The sequence below is a fragment of the Falco rusticolus genome, chromosome 6 (genome assembly GCF_015220075.1).
Source record: "Falco rusticolus isolate bFalRus1 chromosome 6, bFalRus1.pri, whole genome shotgun sequence".
NCBI classification, from domain to species: domain Eukaryota; kingdom Metazoa; phylum Chordata; class Aves; order Falconiformes; family Falconidae; genus Falco; species Falco rusticolus.
The window spans coordinates 78,203,135-78,228,433 of record NC_051192.1 but is presented as its reverse complement, the minus strand read 5'-3'; the positions used below and the strand labels follow the sequence as shown (position 1 = coordinate 78,228,433).

The 25,299-nt window shown below is 39.4% G+C and overlaps 1 protein-coding gene across 2 annotated transcripts in view; it reads left to right on the top strand.

Moving 5' to 3' along the window:
- COL9A1 (collagen type IX alpha 1 chain) overlaps positions 1–25,299 on the top strand; it is a 75,004-nt gene that overhangs the window by 9,727 nt on the left and 39,978 nt on the right. The window contains exons 5-19 of one of the 2 annotated variants that reach the window (XM_037392294.1): positions 362–758; positions 7,802–7,879; positions 8,790–8,810; positions 9,935–10,009; positions 10,549–10,584; positions 10,695–10,757; positions 13,049–13,102; positions 13,714–13,749; positions 18,370–18,393; positions 18,678–18,731; positions 20,431–20,484; positions 22,217–22,249; positions 22,338–22,394; positions 23,116–23,169; positions 24,448–24,501. In XM_037392294.1, the coding sequence (XP_037248191.1) occupies positions 362–758; positions 7,802–7,879; positions 8,790–8,810; positions 9,935–10,009; positions 10,549–10,584; positions 10,695–10,757; positions 13,049–13,102; positions 13,714–13,749; positions 18,370–18,393; positions 18,678–18,731; positions 20,431–20,484; positions 22,217–22,249; positions 22,338–22,394; positions 23,116–23,169; positions 24,448–24,501 (1,090 nt within the window). Of the gene's footprint in view, positions 1–361; positions 759–7,801; positions 7,880–8,555; positions 8,747–8,789; positions 8,811–9,934; positions 10,010–10,548; positions 10,585–10,694; positions 10,758–13,048; positions 13,103–13,713; positions 13,750–18,369; positions 18,394–18,677; positions 18,732–20,430; positions 20,485–22,216; positions 22,250–22,337; positions 22,395–23,115; positions 23,170–24,447; positions 24,502–25,299 lie in introns of those variants that run through there. The other variant, XM_037392295.1, reaches the window with a different exon arrangement.

The window sequence follows — 25,299 nt, the reverse complement described above, 5'->3', positions numbered from 1 at the left end:
ACATTATCTAAGTCAGCCAACCCCCTGCCCCTGAAGCCAGCCCACAGCTGTATGTTATCAGTGTTAATTAACCTGCCTTCATTCCTTTACAATTCCCTACACTGCCCCATCCACATAGAAAAGGTTGTTGTAAGTATTGTACAATGTTAGAAGAACCCACGTTTCTGAACCAGTTCCTTTTGCTGTTAGCAACACCAATGACTCAAAAGGACATCCCATTTGGGGCACTTGCATGCAGAAGAGCACTGATAAAAGTATGGTTGAAATATGGTTCCGCTGAGTCACTGTTTCTCATTTCTCTGTGGTGATATGTAGAGCTTTGCAGAACACAACAAACATACCGTATTTTGATCCTACACAGTGCCATATATTCCAATGGACTTCCCGACGAATATTCCTTTCTAACTACTTTTCGGATGACTGGGGCCACACTTCAGAAATACTGGACTATTTGGCAAATTCAGGATTCTTCAGGAAAAGAACAAGTGGCAGTGAATCTTAATGGTCAAATGAAAAGTGTTGAGTTTTCTTATAAAGGAGTGGATGGACATCTCCAAACTGCGTCATTTTTGCATTTGCCTTTCTTGTTTGACTCCCAGTGGCACAAGCTTATGATAAGTGTGGAAGCAAACAGTGTCACGCTTTTTATTGACTGTATTAAAATAGAAACCTTAAACATAAAACCAAAAGGGAAAATCAGCATTGATGGCGTTGCTGTGCTTGGAAAACTTAAAAATAATCCTCAAATTTCTGTTCCGGTAAGTTCCAAAATATTTTCCTACTGCAAAAAGTGTTTTATAGGATCTTTACACTTAATGCTTTTTTGTGAAATGCATCTTCAAATGTTTTCTGAAAGCAGAAATGGCAGAAAATAACAACTCCTTGGCAGGTAAGTAATAGCTTTGCTTTTTAAATTTTGCACATATTGTGTAAAGTAAGAGATGACTCAGGTTATGTCTAAGTTTCAATAGTGAAATTTCTCAGAAATCCACAATTCTGTCACTGGATTCTGCTCTGCCTGGATGTAGTATCAGTTGGGTGTTCCTCTGCTTGTCTCATATGGGGAGCTTGATCTAGAAGGAATTCTCAGGACATGGATTTGTGGGCTGTACCTCACACCAAAGAGAGCAAAACATTAATCGAGCAAGAACTGAGACCCCTCTTTCATATGCATGCACTGACCACCACCTAGAGACAATTAAATGTGTCACTGGCAGAATAAATATTTTAGATCATTAATGTAAAGGGAGTATCTCCTGTAAAAGAGATTGATGGAGGTCTTTTTTGATCTACTCTGACGTTCACACAGGAAATGAGACCCATATTTAAAACTCTGTGCTAAATCAGAGATTATCATGAGTACCTTATACCTCAGGAGACTGTTCTAATCATTGTGCTACTTGGTATGATCATGGTAACAGTTGCTTTTTCTCTTTAATTAGTTTGAGTTTTTTGAAAAAGACTTGACGTGGAGTAGAGGCTGAACTCTTAAAAAAGGTTCTTGTTTATGAATCCTATGAGGGATAAGTGTAGCATCGGAGACTAGATCCAATCCAAGCGAAGGGCCCAGCAGGGCTGAGACATAAAGCCCATCCTTTTCCACAGTGCCTTCTCTTGGCTCACTCAGGATATCCTACCACCATATCATGGCTGCTGTGAATCCCTTTGTTAGATATTGAACTTTCCCTGGAGCATTGTAGTAGACACCTAAACTCACTATGGAGCGCTTCTTTATTCTGTATAGCAAGAACAGGCAGTGAAATACTTACTCTGCATCCTGTTTAGATTTAATGTTGAAAATATCCTTCTCATGCTACTACATTGCAAGGAGAGTTTTTTTGCTGGAAAATATAACATCGAGGGTGACATATGGTAAATATTGAATGCTTTTGTGCCCTTCAACAAAGAAAACAATAAAAAATCCCTCAGGGGTCTTATTATTTATCTGATTTAGTTTCTGAGGCAAGCGATAAATATAAAATACATACAAAGTGACATATCTGTAATTTCTGACAGAAACAAGTTGGTAGCTGTCACATCTGCATTTGGCCTTTTTGACATCCATGAAAGCGTTTGCTCAGCTAGTGTTTTCTCAGCTAATGAGTTATACTATACTTTATGCTGAATAATGTGATAATTTTGTCCCATGTGGCACTAAATCTCATTTAAGACTTTGGGAAGGTTATTTCTCAATTCACTTTGTAGGTTAAAAGGAAATAGTTTCAAAAACACAGTTGAAAAAATTGCAGAAAACATTGATAAGTTCCAAATATCATCCTGTTCCTTTTCCAAGGATCCTCTTCAAGTGTGTTAGGAATATATAATACAAATGGTAAGTTACTCATATGTATATCAGGTACTTATTTCAGAACAAGTTGAATGGCAAAAGAGAATCAGATACTACATCCCTACACTGAAGTTTTGCATCAACTTTGAAATAAACAGTGTGAAGTGAGATATAATCTTTTAACTATATTTCACAGTTTGCAAAAAAATATGGCCAAAGGATAACCAGCATTGTATAAACTTGAAAAGGGGAAACATTACAACACAAGAAAAATCTCATGCTTCATCTCCTCTGTAGGTATTGGTTACTATATTGCACTGGACAGAAATCAGTTTTACAGAAAGCTGCCCCAGGTGTCTGAAAGTGGCTATCTAATGTTGCTATAGATGTGGATTAGGAAATTCCTATAGCTGAAAATTTATACTAATTCTGTTGAAAACACAAGTTAGTCTTTGAAAATGTAATTCAAAAGTGGTCAGCTGGAGCTGATAATGTAATGATTAGCTGCATATATACCTTAGCTTTGCTAACTGGTCTAAGTGATACTGGTGCACGAATGGGATGATGAACACTTTACGTAGTCTCTGCATGTTACTATGATGAAAAAAATTCTACCCTAGTACTGTATTCCTTTTTGGAAAGACACTTAGATTAAATGCACAGAGAGCTATAGGCATTAATGCAGTAGTATTACAACACCTGGTATACAGTGCCACAGTTAGTATACACCCCCAAGTTAGGCACAGAACCATTCCTTTAAAAACAAGGAGGGTTTCTTTTGTCTGTTGAAGTAATGATTAGAAATGGCAGCCTACAAATGAGGAGAGAGATGTGGTACTAAGATCACCTTGGCAAGAACTCAGACTTCTCCCCCTTCTCTTTTGGTGCTCTGGCTGACCTTTGGCTAGGATTAGGAAGACGGGAAAAGCAGCAGAGGAAACCTCCTTCCTCTGCAGCCTGTGTTTTGCAGCGACTTGCTCTTTTCAGCAAGGTATACAAAAGAGGAAAACTGCTTACCCTAGGCTCTTCAGGCATCTGGTAGGGGAAGAGTATTTAGCATTAAGTTCTGTCTCATCTATGTTTAAGTACATACGTCATTAGGCACTAGTGTGAATTTACTTTAAATATAGGACACCCTTCTTCAGGGATGAAAGGGCAAAATGGAATTAAGTAATTTTTACAATTCGCTACTTATCATGCAAAATATTTGTTTACACCTTTAGCATGCTTCTGGGAAGGTTCAGTCTTATTCAATGTATTTTATGAAAAAAATATCTTTGCATAAGGTAGGTCTTAAAACAGGAATATGATGCATGTTTCTTGACAAAAAGAATAAGGAAGTATGGAACAAATTATGAGGGAAGAAAATAAGCATCGCATCACATTTTTAAACCGAGTTTGGATGTCTAAAAATACACTTTAATTAAGACAGAACTGTGGGTTTGACATAGAACGCACTGGAACGAATTGCATGGCCTGTGCTATGAAGCCTGAAATGACAATGGTAGTGGTCCAACCTGATACTACAACACTGTAGGTTTAGGAAGACAATATTCTCTGAAATTATGATAAAGAAATCACACAATCTGATGGACTAATAATTTAAAATTACTATTTATATTGAACAACTTTCTGGTTTAGCCCACACATTTAGTTTCTCTTTAAATAGAGTAAATAAATCTAGTTCGGGGATATTGTAGGCTTATCCTTTAACCTGCTTGACTATACTCGGTTTAAACATCTTAGCAGTCTTGGTTATTTAATATGTCCCAGGCACAATTTCTAATTTATTTCCAGGCGTTGCTAAAGTATATTACTTCCAGTGGTATAATTTCTAAAGGGCATAAATTATGTGTTTCCTATTCTTTTTTGCAATATTGTCTGAGTGCTCTATTTATCTTCCAGAATAGGTCAACTTCTTATAAATGCGCTGTAATACATGTCATTTTAAAAGAGATTCTTCATTGCTTGTTGTTACTGTGATTGCCTAGGAAAGCAATAGAGTTCTATTAGAAACTACAGCTTGCCTTTGAGTCTTTAAAAAGATGTATTCCAGGATTTCTGGGATGTTTTATGGAGGACAAATTTTTATACAGGTTTACAGCTGGTTTTTTTTTTTTTTTAGATAAAAAAGAAGATAGCTCTTTTTATCTAAAAGTAATTCAAATAATCCACTATAATCTCTAAGCAATACAAGATAGAGCATCATTTCAAAACTGAAAAGGAACTTCCTCAATTATGTGTTTATTATAGAAAGGTAAAGGCATCCATTTCTTACTGCTGAAAGATTAACTGATCTGAGATGATATAAATTGCCTTACTTTCTGCGATTTCAGAGGCATTACCCTGATTTTCTCATAATAGACACTAAACACTTAACTAGAAGTTATCCTTGATCATTATTTAATTGACATTTAATGATGCTAACTAGTTCAGGGCAGCTACATCACTTGTAATATCTAAAAGGAAGCTGCTTATGAATATTTGCTGAACAGGGATTATTCTACACCATAGAACAGATTGTGTCTGTGTACTGTAAAAAGTCATGTCTCAGTTTTTTTTCCTCACCCTGTAAAATCTCACGTTCAGAAGGCTGAACCTTTGCTATGGAAAGTCAAATAACACCAGAATTTGCTGTACTGCTCTAAGGCTTTGAAAAAAGATGCAAGGCAAGTGAAGCTCTAAACCCCTATTACATAGATGTAGGAAAATGGATAAAACATGTTTAAAATAGCTCTAGAATGAGATATGTTTAAATATGTGTAGCTTAATCTTGATGACTTAAGTCAATAGCAGATTTGCCTTAGGACAAATGTAGGTATCATTGACAAAAATTTGTAGAAAACCTTCACCCGAAAATTGCTTAGCTGAGTTGTACTTCTCCTGAAGGGATGTCTTACCTTGAATCATCCTCAAGGCAGCAATAGCCCAGAGGGGTACAGGGAGCCATTTCTCCCAGAAGGGACCTACAAATGTGCTCTGAGGGTCATGGTATTCCTTAAAGCCTACAGTACTGCTAAATGTTTCCCTGTGACTGATGCTATACTGAAAATACTATAGATATTTAGGACTCATTTACATCTTAACCTTCACCTCTCTCATCTAAAGCACTAGTAAGACAGCTGAATTGCATAGCTGATACTCTGATGTGCAAAGCTGTGGGCATTTGCAGGCATTTCCATAGAACTTAAGAGGACAAAACAGTGAACAGACAGGTACATCTAATCCAATTATATCTGTGCAGACTAAGAAATTAAGATGACACGAAAATCCTGTAGGAATCTTGAAAAATAGATGACAGAAATATTGACCTATGAGTCTTAAAAGATTACATCTTGATAACTTTGCTTCATGATTACCCCTGATTTATCTGAGGTTCATTTCTTAGAACTTTGTACCTGTACTTCATCCTTAGTAATACTATGGTCCAGTTATGTACCTCTTTCCCTGTGCAAGTGAGCTTCAGAGATGGATAGCGCTGAGACTCAGAACTCATAATCTAGTTGTACAGTATGAAATAATTTATCATATAGGTATCATTTGATCCTATTTTTATGCATTTTTATGAATCCTCATCTTCAGACTCCAGATACCCACATGTTTTTATTATTGTATGGCTGCCTTGTAGTATTAAATTACAGTATACATTCAATTCTTTTACATGTATATTACATTTAGTTGTCTATTACTAAGAACTGGGAAAGGTTTTAAAACGAGAATTTGATAAAGAAGGTAGAGAAATGACTCACAGATAGTGGTGTCAGATAACAGGTAAAAGAAACAAGGGTACTGCCTCTTTTGTGCTTTAGTCTCAGCACTCTGGAGACTGATGACTGCTAAGTAAAAAGAATTAGAGATATGATAGCAAGGATTTAAGGAGTGGCAGCACTGAAGTGGTAAAGGTGAAAGCAAAAAAAAGAGAAGCAACTTGTGGGATTTGTGGGTGGCTTGCAGAGATCCTAAAGGACTTTAGACTCAAAGCATTAATTAGCTCTGTCAGTAAGCATGAACTAAGTCAATGTAAGGATGGTGATGGGACAGAAAAGCATCTCAGAATGACAATCTGCCTTCCACATCAGTTATGGGCTGGGACTGAAGAGAGCAATGAATGAGGTATCCTAGAGGAAGCACAGAAGGCTGCCAGGAAGCACCAATACGTTATGTTGTGGGAGGGACGGTGGGGAACTACTTTAGCTCAATAGAACAAGAAGAAAGGCTCAAAGAAGCAAAGAAATAAGAAGTGAAAGCCCCCAGACATTCTCTTCTATTTTCAGCTTCTCAGAAAAAAAAAAATTAGAATCTTTTCCATACCAAGGCTCAATGCTGTAACGAGAAAAAAATTCCAAAACTTTCCTTCCCCAAAGAGCCTCAGCCATCCATAATGAAAAGAAAGTAATAGGAGCCTCTAAATTTTATCATCAAACTGAGAAATCTCTGGATAAACTACTCATTAGTGGTCCATAAGTCAAGCTGATACTATGTGGGATGGGAAGAGAAAACAACCCAAGACTTCAAAACTTAGATACAATAAATATGCACAACTTAACGTGCTTGTGGTAGTTAGAATTCCATGTGATGCATTATATATCTACAGATACACCTCTGAAGCTACATGTTTGAGCTATTCGGTAACTCTCAGCAGAGGGTATGTTTTTTAACCTATATAGCTCATCAAGAGAGTTTCAGTTGCAACAGCGGGGAAGTTTGCCTTAATCCTCTGTTATTTTCTAGTGGTAATTACAAATGTTAAAAGAAGATGTGAAATTTCACAGATGTATAGTACCCAGTTGCAGACTGTTTCCAGTGTGCATATGTTCCTGCTTCTTGAACTTCGCATGCTTCGACCATGTTTCTGTACTCAGACCTGCCATTCTTCACAGGCACAACTATCCACTGACAGAAAGTCCTTTTGTGTGTTGAATAAAACCGTCACATAGCATCAGGAAAAATGCCTGTGCTTAGAGAGAACATGTAAGAAATGACACATGAGGAATATTGCCTTCTTTTAAATCCCTTGGCAAGTTTATGCCTCCTTTTAAAAAGACCTTCACAGTTAGAGGTGGGGGAATGTAGAACATGGTGCCCAGTGACAGGACAAGGGGCAATGGGCACAAACTGTAACAGGGGAAGTTCCTTCTAAATATGAGGGGAAAACCTCTTTACTTTGAGGGTTGGCAGAGCACTGGAACAGGCTGCCCAGAGAGGCGGTGGGGTCTCCTAGGGAGGCCTTCAAACCTCACCTGGGTGTGACTCTGTGCAGCCTGCTCTAGGTGAACCTGCTTTAGCAGCAGGGTTGGACTAGATCTCCACCTTCCAACCCTGACCATTCTGTGATTCTGTGGGTGCAGTGTGAGGCGCTGCTCTGGACCGAGCTCTCTGACACACCCGTAGCTATTCCCATTAAATACCTACCTTTTAAAACATGCCCTTAGCTGCCCAGTGTTCCTCCTATTACACCCTCAGCCAGGGTGACCCCCTGACCCAAATTAACGTGATCTTCACCGCATTTGCCAGTTCGAAATCCAGTGGATGGTGATTCACTGCGACCCACTGCGACCCCAGCGTGAAGGCTGTGGTGAACTGCCAGCCCGGGTGAGTGCCCTGCCCTGCTCTGCCCGGCCCTGCTGCCCTGCCGGCCCGGCCCTGCCCTGCTGCCCGGCCCTGCCCTGCTGCCCTGCTGCCCGGCCCTGCCCTGCTGCCCGGCCCTGCCCGGCCCTGCCCTGCTGGCCCGGCCCTGCCCTGCCCTGCTGCCCTGCCCTGCTGGCCTGCCCGGCCCGGCGCTGCCCTGCCCGGCCCGGCTGCCCTGCCCGGCCCGGCCCTGCTGGCCCGGCCCTGCTGCCCTGCCCGGCCCGGCCCTGCCCTGCTGGCCCGGCCCGGCCCTGCCGCCCCCGCCTGCCGGAGCCCCATTTCTCCCCCCGCTTCCCGCCCCGCGGTGCCGGGTTTTACCGTACCTGCCCGGAATTTGGTGCCTTTAGAAATCCAACCCCCCAGAGCAGCAGCAGCCGCAGCCTTGTTTTAACCCTTCCGTGACCTACTTTCCTCCCCGCTCCTCACCCGCTGCTTGGGTGGGAGACCTCTGGGAGCTGTGCCCTGCAGACGAGGGGGATTTTGGCAGCCGCCTCCCCGCAGCCCTCGCCTTACCGGGGAGCCCGACGGCGGGAGACCCGCGGCAGGGGCGGGGGAGGGCGCGGGCCGGTGCCCAGGGGAACAGCGGCAGGGCAAAGGGTTAAGGCGGTGCTGGCGCTCAGTCCTCCCCTTCCCAGCCTTCAGCCTTCCTCCAATCCCCGAGACCCTCCCCACGGCGTTTGCCGCCGCCGTGAGGGGCTGCTGGGGCTCACCTCGCCCGCCCGTCCGCCCCGGCAGCCGCAGGCCGCTCCATCCCTCGCCATGGCTCGGGCTCCGCAGGGCCTCCTGCCTCTGGGGCTTTTCCTGCAGGTTCTTTGCTTCTGCCTGGCTCAAGTAAGTTTTATTCTGACTTTGACTCTGTTTTTCTCCCTCGCAGATAAGCCAGACGGTAATCGAGGTAAGTGTGAGAGAGCGAACCTGCTCCGAGCTCAGGGCGAGGGTGGGCGCTGAAGAGAGGCTGAAGGCCGCCCACATGCCCTGGCACCGACCCGCCCGGGGTGTTCGATCCTTTTCTTCCCTACAGCAGCTGTAGCCGACCCTGACGTGGTGCTGGCAAAGGCGAGTTGACCACAGGGTGGTGGGTGCCGTGTGTGTCTGCCTACATGGTGCTACCTGGTGGGCATCAGGCAGGCGCCGGGTGACATGGTGGGGCTTGAGCTCCATCTACAACCACCACCGGATGGAATATTTCTGTGAAGACTGGTACGGGGAGGAACAGTGTCCGGAGCAGCGGCACTGTGTGGAGCAAGGGGCCAGCTCAGGGCCTCAGCAGGGCACGGGCCAGCCTTTGGCTCACAGAGCACCGTTGTGGGGCTGCAGCCAGAGCTCGCTCTGAGGAGAACAGAGCCCCCCATTATAGGTACGGAGACCTGTAAAAAAGCCTTTCTCTAGATTTCCACAGGCTGGTGGCGCCTCCCGCCTCCCCCTTGGGAGCCTGGTGCTTTGAGAAAGCGCCTCTGTAGATGCTAATGTAATCTTGAGGAACCAGGGGAAAATGCTGAGCCAGTCAGAGAAGTAGGGAAAGGGTGGTTTTAAATTTTCTTTGCCAGCACGAACTCCTAGGAAGACTGTCTCCTTTGTGTTGGCTGCATGAGTAATTAGAGGAGCTTAGTGAATTTCATTGTTTGATTTGCAAGGATCACTCTTTTTATTTCTGCCACCCTGTTATTGCCATATGGTGTTCAGACCCTGCTGGGTCAGGCAGTCGAGCCCCCTCCACCTTGCCCTGTCCCTGGCAGTGTTGCGGGGTGCAGGAGGGTGGCTGGGCCTGGGGAGGGCGGTTAAACACCTCACCTGTCTCCCGCCCACAAAGGGAGCATTGTTGGTCACTGCAGTGGCAGCTAACATGGGATATCGGGCCCGTGCATCCTGACATGCATGGAGTGAGGATGCAGCTCCTCATCACGGCTGTGACCCTCTGACTAACCCACAGAAAGTCACCTCTCATTGTGCTGATCCACCCAGACTGGCTGTTGCAGGTTTGCCAGGCTCTAATTGATCCTTTTTTTTACTCCTTGTCAGAGAGGTCTCCCTGGTCCACCAGGCCCCCCAGGTCCGCCCGGGCCGCCAGGAGTTCCCGGTATTGATGGCATTGATGTAAGTGTTTCCCATGCCCTGCCTAGGAAATAGGAAATGCCTCGAGATGTACCTGCAATTTGACCCCAAGGAGTTTGAATTTGGCTGCAGATACACATAGGAATTGATGGGTCTCATATTCAGTAGTGGGCTGGGGTTTGGGGGGAAGGTGGCCTTTCAGATTATCTCTGATATGGAAAATACAGGATTATTTTTTTTTTTAGTGTAATCAGCATCATATGCTTGATTATTTGCTTTAAACGGGGTGTAAGGATTTTATAATTCTAATCTCAAAAGGGATTACATAGCATCACTCATACTAAATCACGATAAGGATTTATGGCATTGTTTCTGATAGGAGCTACTATGTATTTTGCACAAATTCCTGTCAGAAGTTTCTGTTAGTTTATAATAGAGATCACGTGAATTTAGTATTGATTTCCTACAATAAGAATCAGTTTGAGATTATTCTTGATAATCTGTAAATCAATGTTTTTCATGAAGGATCATGAAAGATCGCTGTAGCTCTGACTGATAACTTCCTTTTCATATCTTGTTAGGGTGAGAGAGGTCCGAACGGCCCCCCCGGTCCTCCAGTAAGTAATTTCAGCTACTTTGCATTTGCTCCTGTGAGAGAAGAGATTCTGAGTTTTGTTTCTGCTTCCCTCTCTGAAACATGCTCAACTGTCCCATTTAAATCCTGAAGGGTCCAGATGGGGATGCAGGCAAACCAGGATCCCCTGGCCTGCCTGGAGAGCCAGGAGCTGATGTGAGTATACTTGATTTTCTGGAATTTCCTTTTTTTTTTTTTTTTTAAGAAAAATACTTGGCTTTGGTCTATTTCTGTGGAAGCATGACCTCCTTTTGAGGTCTCTGGCTTCCTTACAACTGCCAGTGAGTGCCAGTAGTGTGTGTTGGAGGGGCAGGAGGCCACGCTGCGCCCTCTGGAAGCAGCCTCAGGCGAACGCCCCGCGCCTAGCGGGACAAAGAGAAGGGCAGCAAGGGGAAGAGGAGGGGGATCCGTGCCTGGGCAGGAGGGTCCGCAGCCCCGAGGACACCGGGGGCTCCCGAGAGGCCGGGCCTACCCACCGCCGGGGAGGCCCACTGCGCCGGCGCGGGGCCGCCGGCAGGGGGCGCCTGTCGCTGCTCCCGGTCGGCCACCCGCGCGGGTCCGGGGGCGGGCCGGCCCCTTGCGGGCGGTTGGCGGTCAGTGCCTGGAGGTGCGGTGTGTGTGGGTTGGTTATAGTCGTTTCAGGTCTCGTTCCCTAAAACTCGGAGACAATAGGAAGGAAAAAACAGACCCCACAGATTAGCCCTGTAGGCCTGATGTTTCGGTAAAAGTGTTATTAAAAGAACCCACAACCAACCTGCCAGACTTCACCCAGAGCCTCTACCTGCTGATATACCTTCCTTTCTCTGTGGAAAATAATACAGAAGAATAAAGTTTCAACATCATCTAGTGTTGATGGCTTGTTAGGTTGTATCTTTTGAATAAATTAGTGGCAATAAAAGCACCATACATTTTTGGGAAACTTTGTATTTCTCTTGAGAGCAGTGTTTGAAAGCTTTCCTTGCTGTTAAGCAAGATTATTACATTAGTATTTAGAGCTTATGCCAGGAAGCAGGCAAGCTTATGTTTAATTTATGTAAGTGGTAGAATACTTTTATAATTTAAAACATCAAAGATAAAGTTTATATACAGCAATCAAGTATATCAGAGAATATTGCAGATTATATAAATGAAAAAGCGTGATATTTATAAAGATTGCAATAGTGTTAAAGGTTAATTCTTAATTTGTTTTTAAAAAGAGTTTTATTGGACGTGGATCTGAAATGTTCAGTTAAACTGTTCAAATTTCAAATGGGTTTGCCATGAGTGGTATCTTATACCACTTCATCTTTCCCTGAAAACAATACAGGACCACAACCTATTTGTACATGTCAAAACCCCATAAGCAGCTCTTTAAAAATCATTGCCTCTCATAATTTTCACTTAAGGCATGGTTTTGTTTTCCTTGCCAGAAGTCGTGGTAACACAATCAGGTGAAACAGTGTGTTTTAGATTCCACACAGCTGTTGATATTTGTTTGCACTTGTATATTGCTCATATTAGTGGATCAGTGAAACTGTAATACTAGAGTACTGTGTTCTGAAATGGTGAACCTTTTTTATTTTCATTTGAAGACAAAACACAGGACCTTGTTGTACCCACTGTGCATTCAACTTTTAATTGGGGCTTTAGATTTATAATGCCTTCTTTCATGTTTAATTGATGAAGCAGTTCTGACTTTTTAAATCTTATTTTTCTTTCACAAACTATTTCAGAATCAGATTTAATAGATTGAGTAAAGATACTGTACAGTAATTGCTTGTAGTGATCATGTAAGCATTTGAAAGCAAATTATCAGAGAAAACATCCCTTTGGGTGAACATTTTATTGCTGACAGTTTACCAAAAAGAAAAGTATTTGACAAATGTAAAACCAAGGCTTTTCTTATGGATATCTGGAAATTTCTAAGCAATAGAAGCTGCTTAAAAAATCGGAAATAAAAGAACTCCAGAAGACTTTGTAGTTGTTATGTCATGCTCTTGAATTTTATCCAGATAGATAAGTGTGGTTCAAAGACTAACCTTAAATCCAGCCTGGCAGCTTTGTTGATTTTTTTTTTTTTCTTTTTTTTTTTTTTTTTTTTGTCAGTGAATGGTTTATTTGAAATGGAAAATACTGACAGTTGTTTTTAACCTGAGCCATGAACTAAATTCTTCAGTTTTCCATTGAGAGAAATAAGATCATGTGAAATCATGTGTTTAGTTTAATTGTGACTTAACTGCATAATTTTTGAAGGACACCTGTCGCCGGCACTGATGTTTGTCACCAGAAGCTAGCACTTTGAACTTGGGCAGTTCTATCTATACATGTAAACATGTATTTGAATTGTAAGTCTCCTGGAGTTCCTTATCTCATTTAATAGCTTCATTATTCTATGTTTTAGAATGTTTTCTGTTGTGATTAAAAAAAATGTAACCTTTGTATTAACGTTGTACACCTTACTTCCAAAGGGATTCACAGGACCTGATGGCTCACGTGGAGCCACAGGGCCAAAGGGACAGAAGGTAAGAAGACAGTTATGCATAAAATTATGGGATTTTATTTTTTAGCAGGATTTTTGTTTTTCTTTATGCAACTAATGAGATGTTGTAGCCTTTCTTACAATATTAAAACATTTATAGAATACAGACACATTGGGCCCTTTTCACACAGTACAAAGCAAGTTCTATTCCCCCAGCCAGCAGTAAGGAATGGCGGCATTAGACTGAGGGCATTAAGGCTGAGCATTTTCAGTAAAGGTGAGGCTTTTTTCATCTTGTTGTACTGCAATTTTGTCATAGTAATAACATGCAGTGGGAACTGGAACAGTGAATCCTGACTTCATCAGCAATCAGACAAATGAAATATACATCAGAAGTCAGAGTAACTAGTATCTGTTGATATTATTTTTTTTGATGGTGGGGGGAAAGGCCTGAGGCTGTATCTTTTTAATATTGAGAAAGTCATTCCTTTGTATCAAGTATCACAGAAACCAGCATAGCGTTAATGAATTGAGTAATACTTGCAGAGTATGTCCACTAAAGGATACCCTCCAAAAGGTTAGAGCATCTTACTGTATGTTGTTCACAAAACTCTGCTAATGCCTCTTGAAAACCTGAATTTTTATCTTTTAAAGGGTGAGCCAGGACTGCCAGGTGCTCGTGGACTTCCAGTAAGTAATATATTTAGTATATGAAGAGGCTTTTTAGACCTTAAGTATCAATATGAAGGATTCTTACCATTAAATGTAATGAAGAAAAGCCAGATGTTATTTCTGAGATTTCAGAGAACTCAAAATATTACAGTAGTATATTAAGGAATCTTTTTGTCTTTATATCGGTGGGTAGATGTTACTGAAAGGACATTAGGTTTGTATGCTGTAGAAAACAAAGGAGCATGTGTGATGTGGTCACAAGTTTTGGATGCGTGCTGTTGTTTTCCATCTCTTTGTGAAAATGCTGTAGACACAGGATAGCCCATGTTTTATTTGCATATTTTAATCTCCAGTTATTCCTGTTTCAGCTCCTTGCCACGTGTGTAAATGAGATCACTGAAGTGTAAATGCTGTATGGGAGTTCCTGTGCTGTTCAATATGGAAACAACACAAAATATGAGAAAGGGTACAGACTATTGTTGCAGTTGGCGTGCAGATGGATTTGACATCTGACTTTGGGAACTGAAAATAGTTGTGAATTTTAGGAATTCTACATGTTTGAAGAAGTGAACGATGGTCAGTCTGTAGAAACTTAAGATTATATAGGAAACCAGGAAAAACCTCAAGGAAAATGAGTTATCGAACAAGATGACACATGAAATTTTAATAGGGCTGCACATAATTAAAGTTTAATTAAAAATTAGATTCATTTTGGAGAAATTATTGGAATTAGATAGAAGAGGCATTGTATTCTGAAATAGCACTCTTTGCTATGAAATTCTGCATCTTCAACTGTATCTTCATATTTTTGACCATCTCATTAACTTCCATTAAATTTATATTAAACAATCATTTTGATATTTGGCCAGAGAGGAATTTATAATGTTGTTCTTGAAGACATTACATTATAGACATGTTCAAACTTAAGATGAATCATTCTATGTGAACACTTGCATTTAATTTTCATGGATGCTGTTTCTTACCTGAAAATCTGGAAAATAGGTGATACTTTTATAATGGCTTGTCAATCTGTAGACTCAATATGTGAGGTAAATTTAGTCACAGAAAGTAGCAGAACTGAGGTAACTTCTAGGTAGACTGAAAGCTCTGCATTTTTCTGTTAGAGGTTTGAGTTTGTTTTCATTTTTTTGCTCTCAAGTAGATAAGGAAATAATTTCTGAGTAATTTGCAATGCATTTGAAATGTGTAGCTAGCTAGCTAGAATGAAGAGCTAGCTTAACTCTGACAGATATGTTACTTAGATGATATGGAAAAAATATACATGAAAAGAACTACTATAGGAGAGGAAAAAATGGGGAATTAAAACTGAATTACTGAAATACTAGGTTAAATACTGTAGTGTTTCAGCCTGTCAAGTGAAATAAAAACTGACTGGGAAAAATATACGTGATTTCACCTCACCATTAACAGACTAATGTGAGAATGAATGTTTTAAAAGCCTTCAGAAAAAGTGGGTATATAAAATATACATAAAGAGGGTTGATCTCAGCTTAGAAGTGGAGAAGTTACTATGACACCAACTTGTCAAGGTGGAATGCTGATTCCATTTGGAGAAGCACTTACCTAATTCAGGTCTTTCGTGACCATATTTTGAGACTGTAAAAGCAATAAATCTGATGAGATTTTGGACCATTGTTCAAACTTCAGTGGTTTTTGTTTGCCCTCTAACTCAGGCTTAGGCTGGTAACGCTTCAGTGAACCTCAGTAGGGATTGCCTTTGGAGTTGTTCTGCCTCTGCTTAATAAGCAACTGGACCTTGTATTTAAAGGCGAATCTGCAGGAATATTTATAATGAGGAAATGAGAATTCTTAGTTATTTAAAGGTACAGAAAAGGTAGATTTACTTAGTCACCTCCTGTCATTACCCTTGTAATTATTAAGGTTAAGGTTAATCCTCAGACCTTGCATTTTTAGGAAGAAGCCTAGTGTTTGATTTGTTAGCTCTGTGGTTGTTAACCCGTACATGCTGAATTCATATGGAAAGATTAATGCTCAGAATAATTCTCTTGGGGAAATTCCATTTACACAGGCTTTCCTTTTGATGAATGCCATTAAGCTGCTGAAGTCAGTTCATTAAAGTTTCTCAAAATGGCCAACATCGGGCATCTCACCTTTAGTGAGATTAAACTTAGAGTAATGAAACCTAATTTAAAAAAAAAAAAAAGTAAAAAAAAAAAAAAGGTAGATGTGGTAATGCTGGAGCATGATGGCTCCAAGTCTCAGATTCAAAGACTTTTTGAGAAGTTGTTACAACAAGTGTGAAGTAATGGGGCTGTTTAACCTTTGCAGGTCTTTGGCTTGATCCATGAGACCTAGTTTCTAGAAACATAGTGAGCACACTTATGAGTCTGCATACTAGTTACATGATTAATTGAGTGTTTAGGTGTAATTATGCACTGCATTGAATTCAGTCAGTGACCTTTTGCATGTGGAGTAGTCTCTGGATGGTTACCCAAAGACTTAATTTCTCACAAAAAAACCCCTTGCTTAAGTTGTTAAAATGCTCAGTGTAAATAGAAAGTCAGAAGCTTTGGCTACAATGTTAATTAGCTTTAAATTATTATCACTGTTTTTCAAGCTCATCCACTGGAATTTATTGGCCAGGTTGGGACTTCAGGGTAACTGAAAGAAAGGATATTACGTATCTAACGTTTTACATGCAGCATTTGCTTTTCTGCTTCTGTCTCCCTTTCTTGCCCAGAATGTATCCCAGAAATCTTAATTTATGTTCTTTTACCCCCCCTTTCCTCTGTTTTTTCCTTCTATTATTCAGTTTTAATTTGTTCACCTTTTCTTATCTGTTTTGTGGATAGTCTCTAAAATGGCAGATTTACAAAATTAGTAGAATACTTCTGATTAAGTAATTTACCACCAGATATGCTGATGTCTCTGATCTGGCCCTGGTAAATGGACCTGGGACTACTACATTCAGTGCATGTATTGCACCCTTCAATCCATTCTCCCTGTTAAGTTTCCTCTAAGTTTTCTAATAGTTGATACATTGCTAGTGTTTTACAGAGCTGACATATGAGTAGAGTTGTGTGGATTTAGTGACAGAGAAATTAAAAATATTTTAAAGTCTACTAAAGCACAGCTTCTGCCATGGGGTACACATACAAATACTGGCATGTGATTCTGGTGGATGGCAGCAGGTCTGTGCTGATAATGGGAGGTACTTAACAAATCCATAGGATAAGTGTCTCTGAACCAGGTGATTACAGAATGTGTATTACTGCCCATGTCCATGCATTCCTTGTGCTCTGTGGGTCAGGTTAAGCACCTCCAAAGCTGGCAGCAGACATCATCTGGGGATGTAAGGCTGTAGTCCCAGGCTGCCTGGAAAGGCTTCCCCTTTAGGACACAGACAGAGGCAGGAACATGGGCAGCTGGTTGGGATCATTAACTGCTCTGTGTAGGTCCTTCCTGGCTGATTTCTCTGGAGCTGTCAAGTCCGCAACTTTGCTTGCAGGGAGTTCATGGTCAGAAGGGTGGAGTAGCTGGATGAGGAGGAGGCATGGGTTGCTGGGGGAGAGCCCCTGCTTCTTGGAGTCCTAATTAGGGGGGTAAGGAGGTGCAATGAAGTGGGCAGAGGAGGGAGGCTGGCTTCTCCTGGCCCTGTGTAGGGGCTGGACACAGTAGCTGCTGCTTTCGGTATCAGTGACTTGCCCTGCCACTGTTGGGGGCTTGTTAGCAAGTCAGTTTCCTTCTTTCAGAGGCAGGTGATACTAGAATATCAGATATGTGATACAGTGAAAGTTTGATCTGTATAATGAAATATAGACATGTATAATATAATGAATTGCAGCAAGGGACCTTAAGTAGTAGCAAAGGAATTATGTAGGTTATCCAAGGTGAAAAAGTTTACTTTCTGCTGAGTATTAAATGGTCAAAATGGAATGACTCTGATAAATGCTTGAAATTTTCCCTGTGTTAAACCAAGTTTTCTAAAGACAACCTTGTAGATACAATCCTGGTATGATATTCTGTGGCTTTGAAACTCCACTCAGCCTAGGTGCTTTATTAAATCTGATCTCTTGAAGATCAGTTTTCTTAGAGGGAGTGTATTGTCTGAGTAGGCATAAACAGATTTGTATCTTAGACACTTCTCATTAGAATGATTTAGAGCAATACTGATGAAAAACGTAAACAGGAGCAGTTTGGTGTTCTTTGTGATTACCAAAATGCGCTAGCTTAAAGGATTTAGACCTCAGGGAAGCAATGGCAAAAAAAAGAAGTAGTATCTTTTATTATCCACTTAAATGCATTTTTAGAAGGAAATTATTATAGAATAGGTGTGTTGATCATGCTATTAATCATTAGCTAAACCCAAAGGCTAATGTTTTCATTCCTTTGTGGAAGTATATGGGTTGGAAAAAATGTGGAAATAAATGATACTGCAAGGCAACTTAATCAGTAATTTAATCTTTCTCCTAATATTGATTACTTAATAATAAAATAGATATTTAACATTAGTTAAACCCAAGTTTTCAAAATTATTTTGCAGAATCAAACATGAGGATTTTTGTACCTCTTTATCCCAAATACTCTGTTCTTGGCAAACAGCTTGACTAGGTGTGTAACTCTCCCCATATTTCTAATCTTTTCCATGTTTCACAGGGCAAGGGGCTCCTTGGACCACCTGTAAGTATCATTCTTATGATTCATAAATATACAGTTTAATAAATCTGTTTAAATATTCAATAAAGCTATTATACTGTAATAAAAAGTAATTAAGTGAAAAAAGAGATTTTTAATCCTTATGTTCTATGTCTGTTATGTATGATTTCTTCAGCTACTAATGAGGTTGCTTAGGTTTGTGATATGTGAAGCAAGAATACTGGTGTCTGAAGGCATAGATTGTTCTTGGATGCTTGTTATAGAGGTATTGTATGGTTTAAAAATACTATTTAACTTGGTTGTTATAGGGTCCAGCTGGGGCAGCAGGACTTCCTGGAGAAGTAGGTCGTTCTGGTCCACCTGTAAGTACTACTATGCTAAAAATGTAGGCTTATTCAATAGCTACAAGGTAATTATAGAAAATAAATGAATAATTATTATGCCATCTAAACATTTTTGGTTATAACAGCACTGGAAAACATTGTATTCTGCTACAGTGGTCACTGATAGAGTTAACATCCTGTTTGAAGCTCATCAGAAATAAAGAACAATGAACGGCACAAAGTAAGGCCCACCCATTAGATCAGAATTAAATGTTTCATGTAGCGTTCCATACTCTCCTTTGCCTCTTATTCAAGGAAAGCTAAAATAAAAAAGAAAACCTGCCAGAAATACAGGAAATGTAAAACTTAACATTATATGCAGACCTTTAGTTTTTCTCCTGTCTTCTTACATATACTTACGGTACATGACCACATACTATTTCTGTTTTGCATTTGTGTATCAGTGAACATGGCAATTCAATATTTCTTCTTAGTCTCATTTTGTGTGACTCCATCTACTGACCTTACTGCTAAACTGTGCATTCGGTTTCAGCACACTGTCATATTTTGACTCCATACTTTACCACTGAAATGCAAATTGAAACCAATTGTTAATTTTTTACTTGAAATCTGAACTAACATTTAAAATTTTGTTTAATGAAGCATACTTTTTGATGCATACCTCTCCCTATATGTTTTGTTTAGTCATATAAATGAATATAAAAAAGAACATTGAAAGCTGCCAATCTGTTTCAGAAGATGATCCATCTAGCTCATTTCTTGTCTGTAGTAAGGGCTATAATGGATACCTAGGGAAGCGTGCAGAATATTTGTAAAATGACAATTTTTTTGGTCATACTGTCTCACATTCTGGCAGTTGGCAGGTCAGAGACTGCCTGAATCAGAAATTACATTTGTGCTGTCTTTCAAAAGCTATATATGGGCCTATCCGCCATCAATGTAGTCGGTCCCTTTTTGAATCCATTTATACCAGACAGCTCCACAACACACTGTGATAAGGAGTCCCACAATGTAATTATACACTTTGTGGAAAAGAAATACTCCTTTTTAGTGTTTCTAAACTTATGGCTCTATAGCTCATGTATTGTGAAAATTAATGAATATTTTTTCTGTATTAATCTTGTTAATTTCATTTATAATTTAATACGATATCAAAAATGATTTTGAAATGACAGTGTTAAGTAAAAACGTGCTCCCTGTCAGATTATCAGATTTATTCAGCATTCAGGAAAAAATTATTTGCAGAGGTTCTGTCTTGTCTTTACTTCTGAAAGCACTGGTGGTCATAACTTCACAAACAGCTGAAGATTCTGTCTTGGTAAATTCATCTTGGGCTCTGAAAAAGGGGATTTTTTCCTTTCTGTGCTTTGGGCACTTATGCTAGTTACTAGAATTTTTTAAAATTCAGAACTTAATTAGCAGTTATAAGATAGAAAGAAGTGTGCATAGGTGATCCTGTGGTCAGATGTTTCAGCTGTCTAAAGCAGCTGAAAATGTGTTGTTCTTTTGTAGGTCTTATTCCACAACATGACTTCTATTCTACTAAAAGATCAGTTTTCCCATTCTACTGTAGGAGCCGCGTTATGGGTTTTAATTGGATACCTAGCCTTTCCTTCTGTAGCTACTTAACTTCTCACTGTTGTTGTGTGGTATGAGTATGTAATTGATGGTTGTCATTATTGCTTTAAATCAACAAAATTATTTTACCCTTTTTTAGGGAGATCCAGGAAAAAGGGGGCCACCAGGGCCACCAGGACCACCAGGTCCTCGGGTAAGTGATTTCCTTTAATATGTGCTAATGTCTAAACTATGTATTGTTGATTGAACAAAACTTCTCAAGTCCTACAGGTGAATACTGACTAGGATTTCAGCAGACTGTATTAATTCATAATACCTAGAGGCTTGTGTTCAAAGCCTGAGATAAAACTCATTTAGTCATATCAACATACGATCTTCTGTTCAGTGAACAAGTTTCTAGTCTTTATGGTTTTAAAATATAGTTTGAAATGCAAACTGTAACTTGTGCCATGATGTCTTCCCATTTCTGCTAATGGTCTTAAACTGTAACTTTTTATAGGTTTTAAACTTCCCTGTGAATCATAGTATTACTGTAATTGTAGACTTTGTTGGGCCTCACCAGTAGTACTTTAGCAGAGGTACACTTTTCTCTGTTAGGAGCAGAAAAAAATGATATTTGGCTCATGAGCCAGAAATATATACTCCCAGGTGAGTTAAGATCTAATGTCTCCCTTGCAATCAGTCCTACTACTTGCAAGGGATAGAAGAAAGCTTTACATCAGTGCTTTGACTCTCTAGGGGAATGGTTATCTTCTTTGAGCCTCTTGGGAGAAGGATGTGTGTTATGCCTTTGTTTTGTGACTATTTACCTGCCCAGAGAGATAAAAAGGAGTGTTTGGCAGACATATCGGAGGCTCAGTGTTGTCAAAGGCAAACTGCTGCAAAATATGTGTCGTCATAATGTCTTTTAAAATCTGTGCTGTTCCTCTGCTGGACAGATCCTAAATCCATATGCTTTATTTATGCCATGTTTCTTGTTTTCATGAAAATTGCCAGAGAATTGGCAAAGCCATTGTGAAACACATGAATGGTCAAGTGGAGAAGAGTATTTAGGAGACAAGTAAAACCAAATTCTTAATAATGGCCTATGCTGCTTCTATTCCATGAAAGTTTTGTCCTCTTTAGATTTCTGAAGTGCTACAATCACACTCCAGTTGAAGACGTTGTTCAGCCAAACATACTCTCAGATTTTTAAAAATCCTTCTGTATAGTCCTGTATATAATATAATGTATATAATAAATATAATCTGTATAATCCTTCTGTATAATTCCTTAAACTCCCCTGTATTTCTCTCTGAAACAATGTTTTCCCTCCCACTGGGCTTTAGAGAAGCCAGCTGCTGCTGTGAAATCATATTTCTCCCTGTTGTGCTTCATAAGCATCCCGTTAGCTTCCATCAAGTATTTCATTTAATATGAGGAATGGCCTTGCCCCCACTGAGTCCATCTTGTTGTACACTGATCTCTAGTTTATTGCAATTCCATTAACTGCCAGATATCTCATTCATCTACCAACACTTGTGTTGTGGGAAGTTTATTTTCTTTGTATAGATCATCTTTTGCTGAATGGTAGTAAGTTGGAAAAGTAAAGATTATCCTTATTAATGAAATTGTCTTGGGTTCTGTTGGAAATCCACGGGATTTGGATATATTTGCTCTATATTTAACAGGAAATATATTTTAGGTAGCTTAAAATCCAAACGAAATATTTTGTTTTTCAGAAAAGCTGATCTAAGTTAAAGGACAGGATTCTGCAGTTATATGCAAACCTAGAATAAAATCCTATACTTTAGGTTCTTTTTACGTTGGAGATTATACATCTGATTCCAGCTTTAGATAGTAGTATTTTCTGTTTCATCTAATGACTAATGAGTCAGTCTGGTTATTTCTTTTTTACTGACTTGGATTAATTTCATTTAATTTAGGGAACAATTGGCCTGCAAGACGGTGACCTGTTGGTAAGATAGCTGTCCGTGATTTCTTTAAAGTAGTCTTAGACAACCTTATTCACCATATGTGACAGTAATGATGTTGATGCTTTTCCAGTGTCCCAATGCATGTCCACCTGGCCGCCCAGGACATGCTGGCTTAATGGGAATGAAGGTAAGAGAATCTGTTTGTTCAGGCATCCCTTACAAAGATACTGTCTCAGGGCACTGGGGAAGGTAATTGCAGACTTGACAAAAGGGCAGTTCATTGTTAATTTGAAGAAAACATTGCATCAGCATCGATGCTTAGGGTTATTTCAACTCTTGACTGCTAAAATAACCTCCTGTTGTTGAAATCTTTTACTGCTGCTGTAATTTTCAGAATAAAATTTATGTGTGGTCCTGAAAGGATTAGAGTATGTGAAGAATTGCTACATTTAATTTCTGGACTGTTTGTAGTCTGACTCCAGAAACTAAATATTTCCCCAAATTCTTAGCCTTTTTTCCTTCTTTCTCTCTTCGTGGGAGACCTATAACATATTAGATGCAAATTAACACTTTCTGAGTCTCATTTCAGGTAAGATTTTTTTTTTAATGTGTTCTTTGCTGGTTTCTAGGAATACCATTGGCTTGAGGAAAGCGTTATAGGGTAACGTAAGAAGGAATACTAAATGCCTAGAAATACAGTCTTGTTAGATCTGGGAGCAGGTTTTTTTTGAACATGGTACTTAATATATGGTGTTAACTAGATAGCTGAGGAAGCAGTGCTGAATGGGGATTGCAGAGGGAACAGCAAGATAGTTCTGAGGAGTCTGTGTCTGTTTTGCAAAACTCAGTTTTATAATTTTGAATAATTTATATTTATTTATTTATTTTGTGTTTTACATTTATTTTAGGGACAGAAAGGTTCAAAAGGAGAGTCTGGTGAACCAGGAAAACAAGGTTATAAGGTAAAAAGAAAAAAAAATAAAAGGAAAACCTGCTGTTGTTTTTAGCAAGCTAATAGTAGTTTAACCTCTTCTTCAAAAACAGTATTACGTTTTGTTAGAACTATTGTTTTACCAAACAATTAATAATACCAAATAATTAATTATAATTACCAAAAAATTGATTAATTGTAACCAAAGGCATATGCCTATTCTTCAGTCATCTGTGCTCTGTATTTACTATGATGCAGGAGTCATACTCTTCTTGCTTTTTATGTTGCTCATTCAATGTAATTATTATGGAACTTGTGGCAAACTTTATTTTTTGGAAGTAAAATGTATTAATTGGAAAACTTCCAAACATTTAAATACAGATTTCTATGGATTTACCAAGTAAATTGTTCTGTAGCACAGATGAGTAGTAACAGGAAGAATGAGAAGGAAGAAAAATGTATTTGTGAGGGAAAGGGCACAGTATAAGTTCATAGGCAAAGAAAGATTTATAACTATAGTAAAGAGGCCAAGTCTGATTCAGCTTGAAGACTGAAATGTAAACTCTTTTAAGGTGTTTCATTTGAATTAACCTTGGTTAATATTGAAATATATGTAAGAAAAGTTGAGAAGATTTGCACAGCCTTTGTTCATATTTCAATGCTAAAGGAAAAACATCAGAGAAGTTTTCTAAAAAACCCCCGTGCTCTCTATTCCTAAGCATTTTGAAAATAATTTATTAGAAACAACTTGCCTATTTTTTCCTGGATGTTGAACCGTTGTCTCATCCCTTTTTGCAAATTAAACGGGCAGCAAGTACTGGCCCGTTAGTGTGCACTGTCATTGTATGAGAGAGGTTATCATCTAATCAAATAGGCGTTTGATCAGTTAAGGAGTTTTATCACTTTAATTTTCAAAAAATTCTGACCACCAGTGTAATATTGTGATGCAGAGCTACTAGTATATCCAGTCCATTCACATATATGAGTATACCTTCATTACACTTCCAGTCTAAAAGAGCAAGAAAGCCTAAAGAGATTAACATAAAGGAAAAAAGGAATGACTGGTTATCATCATTATTCTTCTTTGTACTGGGGTTGCTTTGAAATTACCCTTTTGACTGATAGTTGAACGGAATGTGAACCTAAACGAGTATCTGTCTGTTCTGTGGAAGTAGTGTGACTTCATTTGGATTTCCTTCAGGCAGGATATAGTGACAAAACCCAGTAAGTAGTAAATGTACCTCCTACAATGACAGAGCAATATGCGTGATATGGATTAGCTACAGATGTATTCCTTTTGCTTTCCCAGGGTGAAGAAGGGGACCAAGGACCCAGTGGTGAAGTGGGAGCTCAAGGCCTTCCAGTAAAGCATTTCCTTTTAAATAGTGCTACCCATTTGCTTTATTAGGTCATATCTTTTTTTTCTTGTTACTTAAGAAAACAGATATTATAAAACCTCCGCACACCTTTCTCTTTACTCTGCTGTATCACCTCTGAGTCAAAGTAGAATGATTTAAGTCCCTCCAAAAAGCTACATTATCACTTGGAACAAAGCTCTAAATAGTTATATGGAAAGGCTTAATTTAAAACGTGTTTCATGTCCTAAACTTTGTGTTGTGCTTAGATTGTGCAAATAATTGGGTGGGTTTTGTCTGTCTTTTTTTTTTTTTGGCCTTCCTTTCCATAATTTTGATGACTCCAACTTCATCCTTGCAAAGCTAGTGTTTGTTTAAAATATGGTTATCTGTGAAATTCAGGCTTAGCTAAGACTTGCAGATGAAGTAGCAGCCACTGAAGAACATATTTTTTTAATTTTTATTTTTTCTTAAGTTTTTCACCTTTTTGCATGCCAAAGAAGCATCCTTCAATCACATCTATGATTTTAAAATAATTTTCTTGTCCTGTTCCTCTTGATTTCTTTGTCCTGGTACATACCTCCTCAGCTTGTTTCCTTGTGAGGAGCTCTTACGGTTACCACAGCTGAACAGGCAATAGGGAACAGAATAAAGGCGTCATTCTAAGTAAGAGAAATAGGCATGACACATGTAATTTCTATAGTTTATTTTTTGATGGGATCTTGTGCTTTTTTCCTAGGTGTGAACCTGTTTCTTTAATGCTGTTGGTGTCCAGATGTGATATTATACAGGGGTTTATGTTGAGA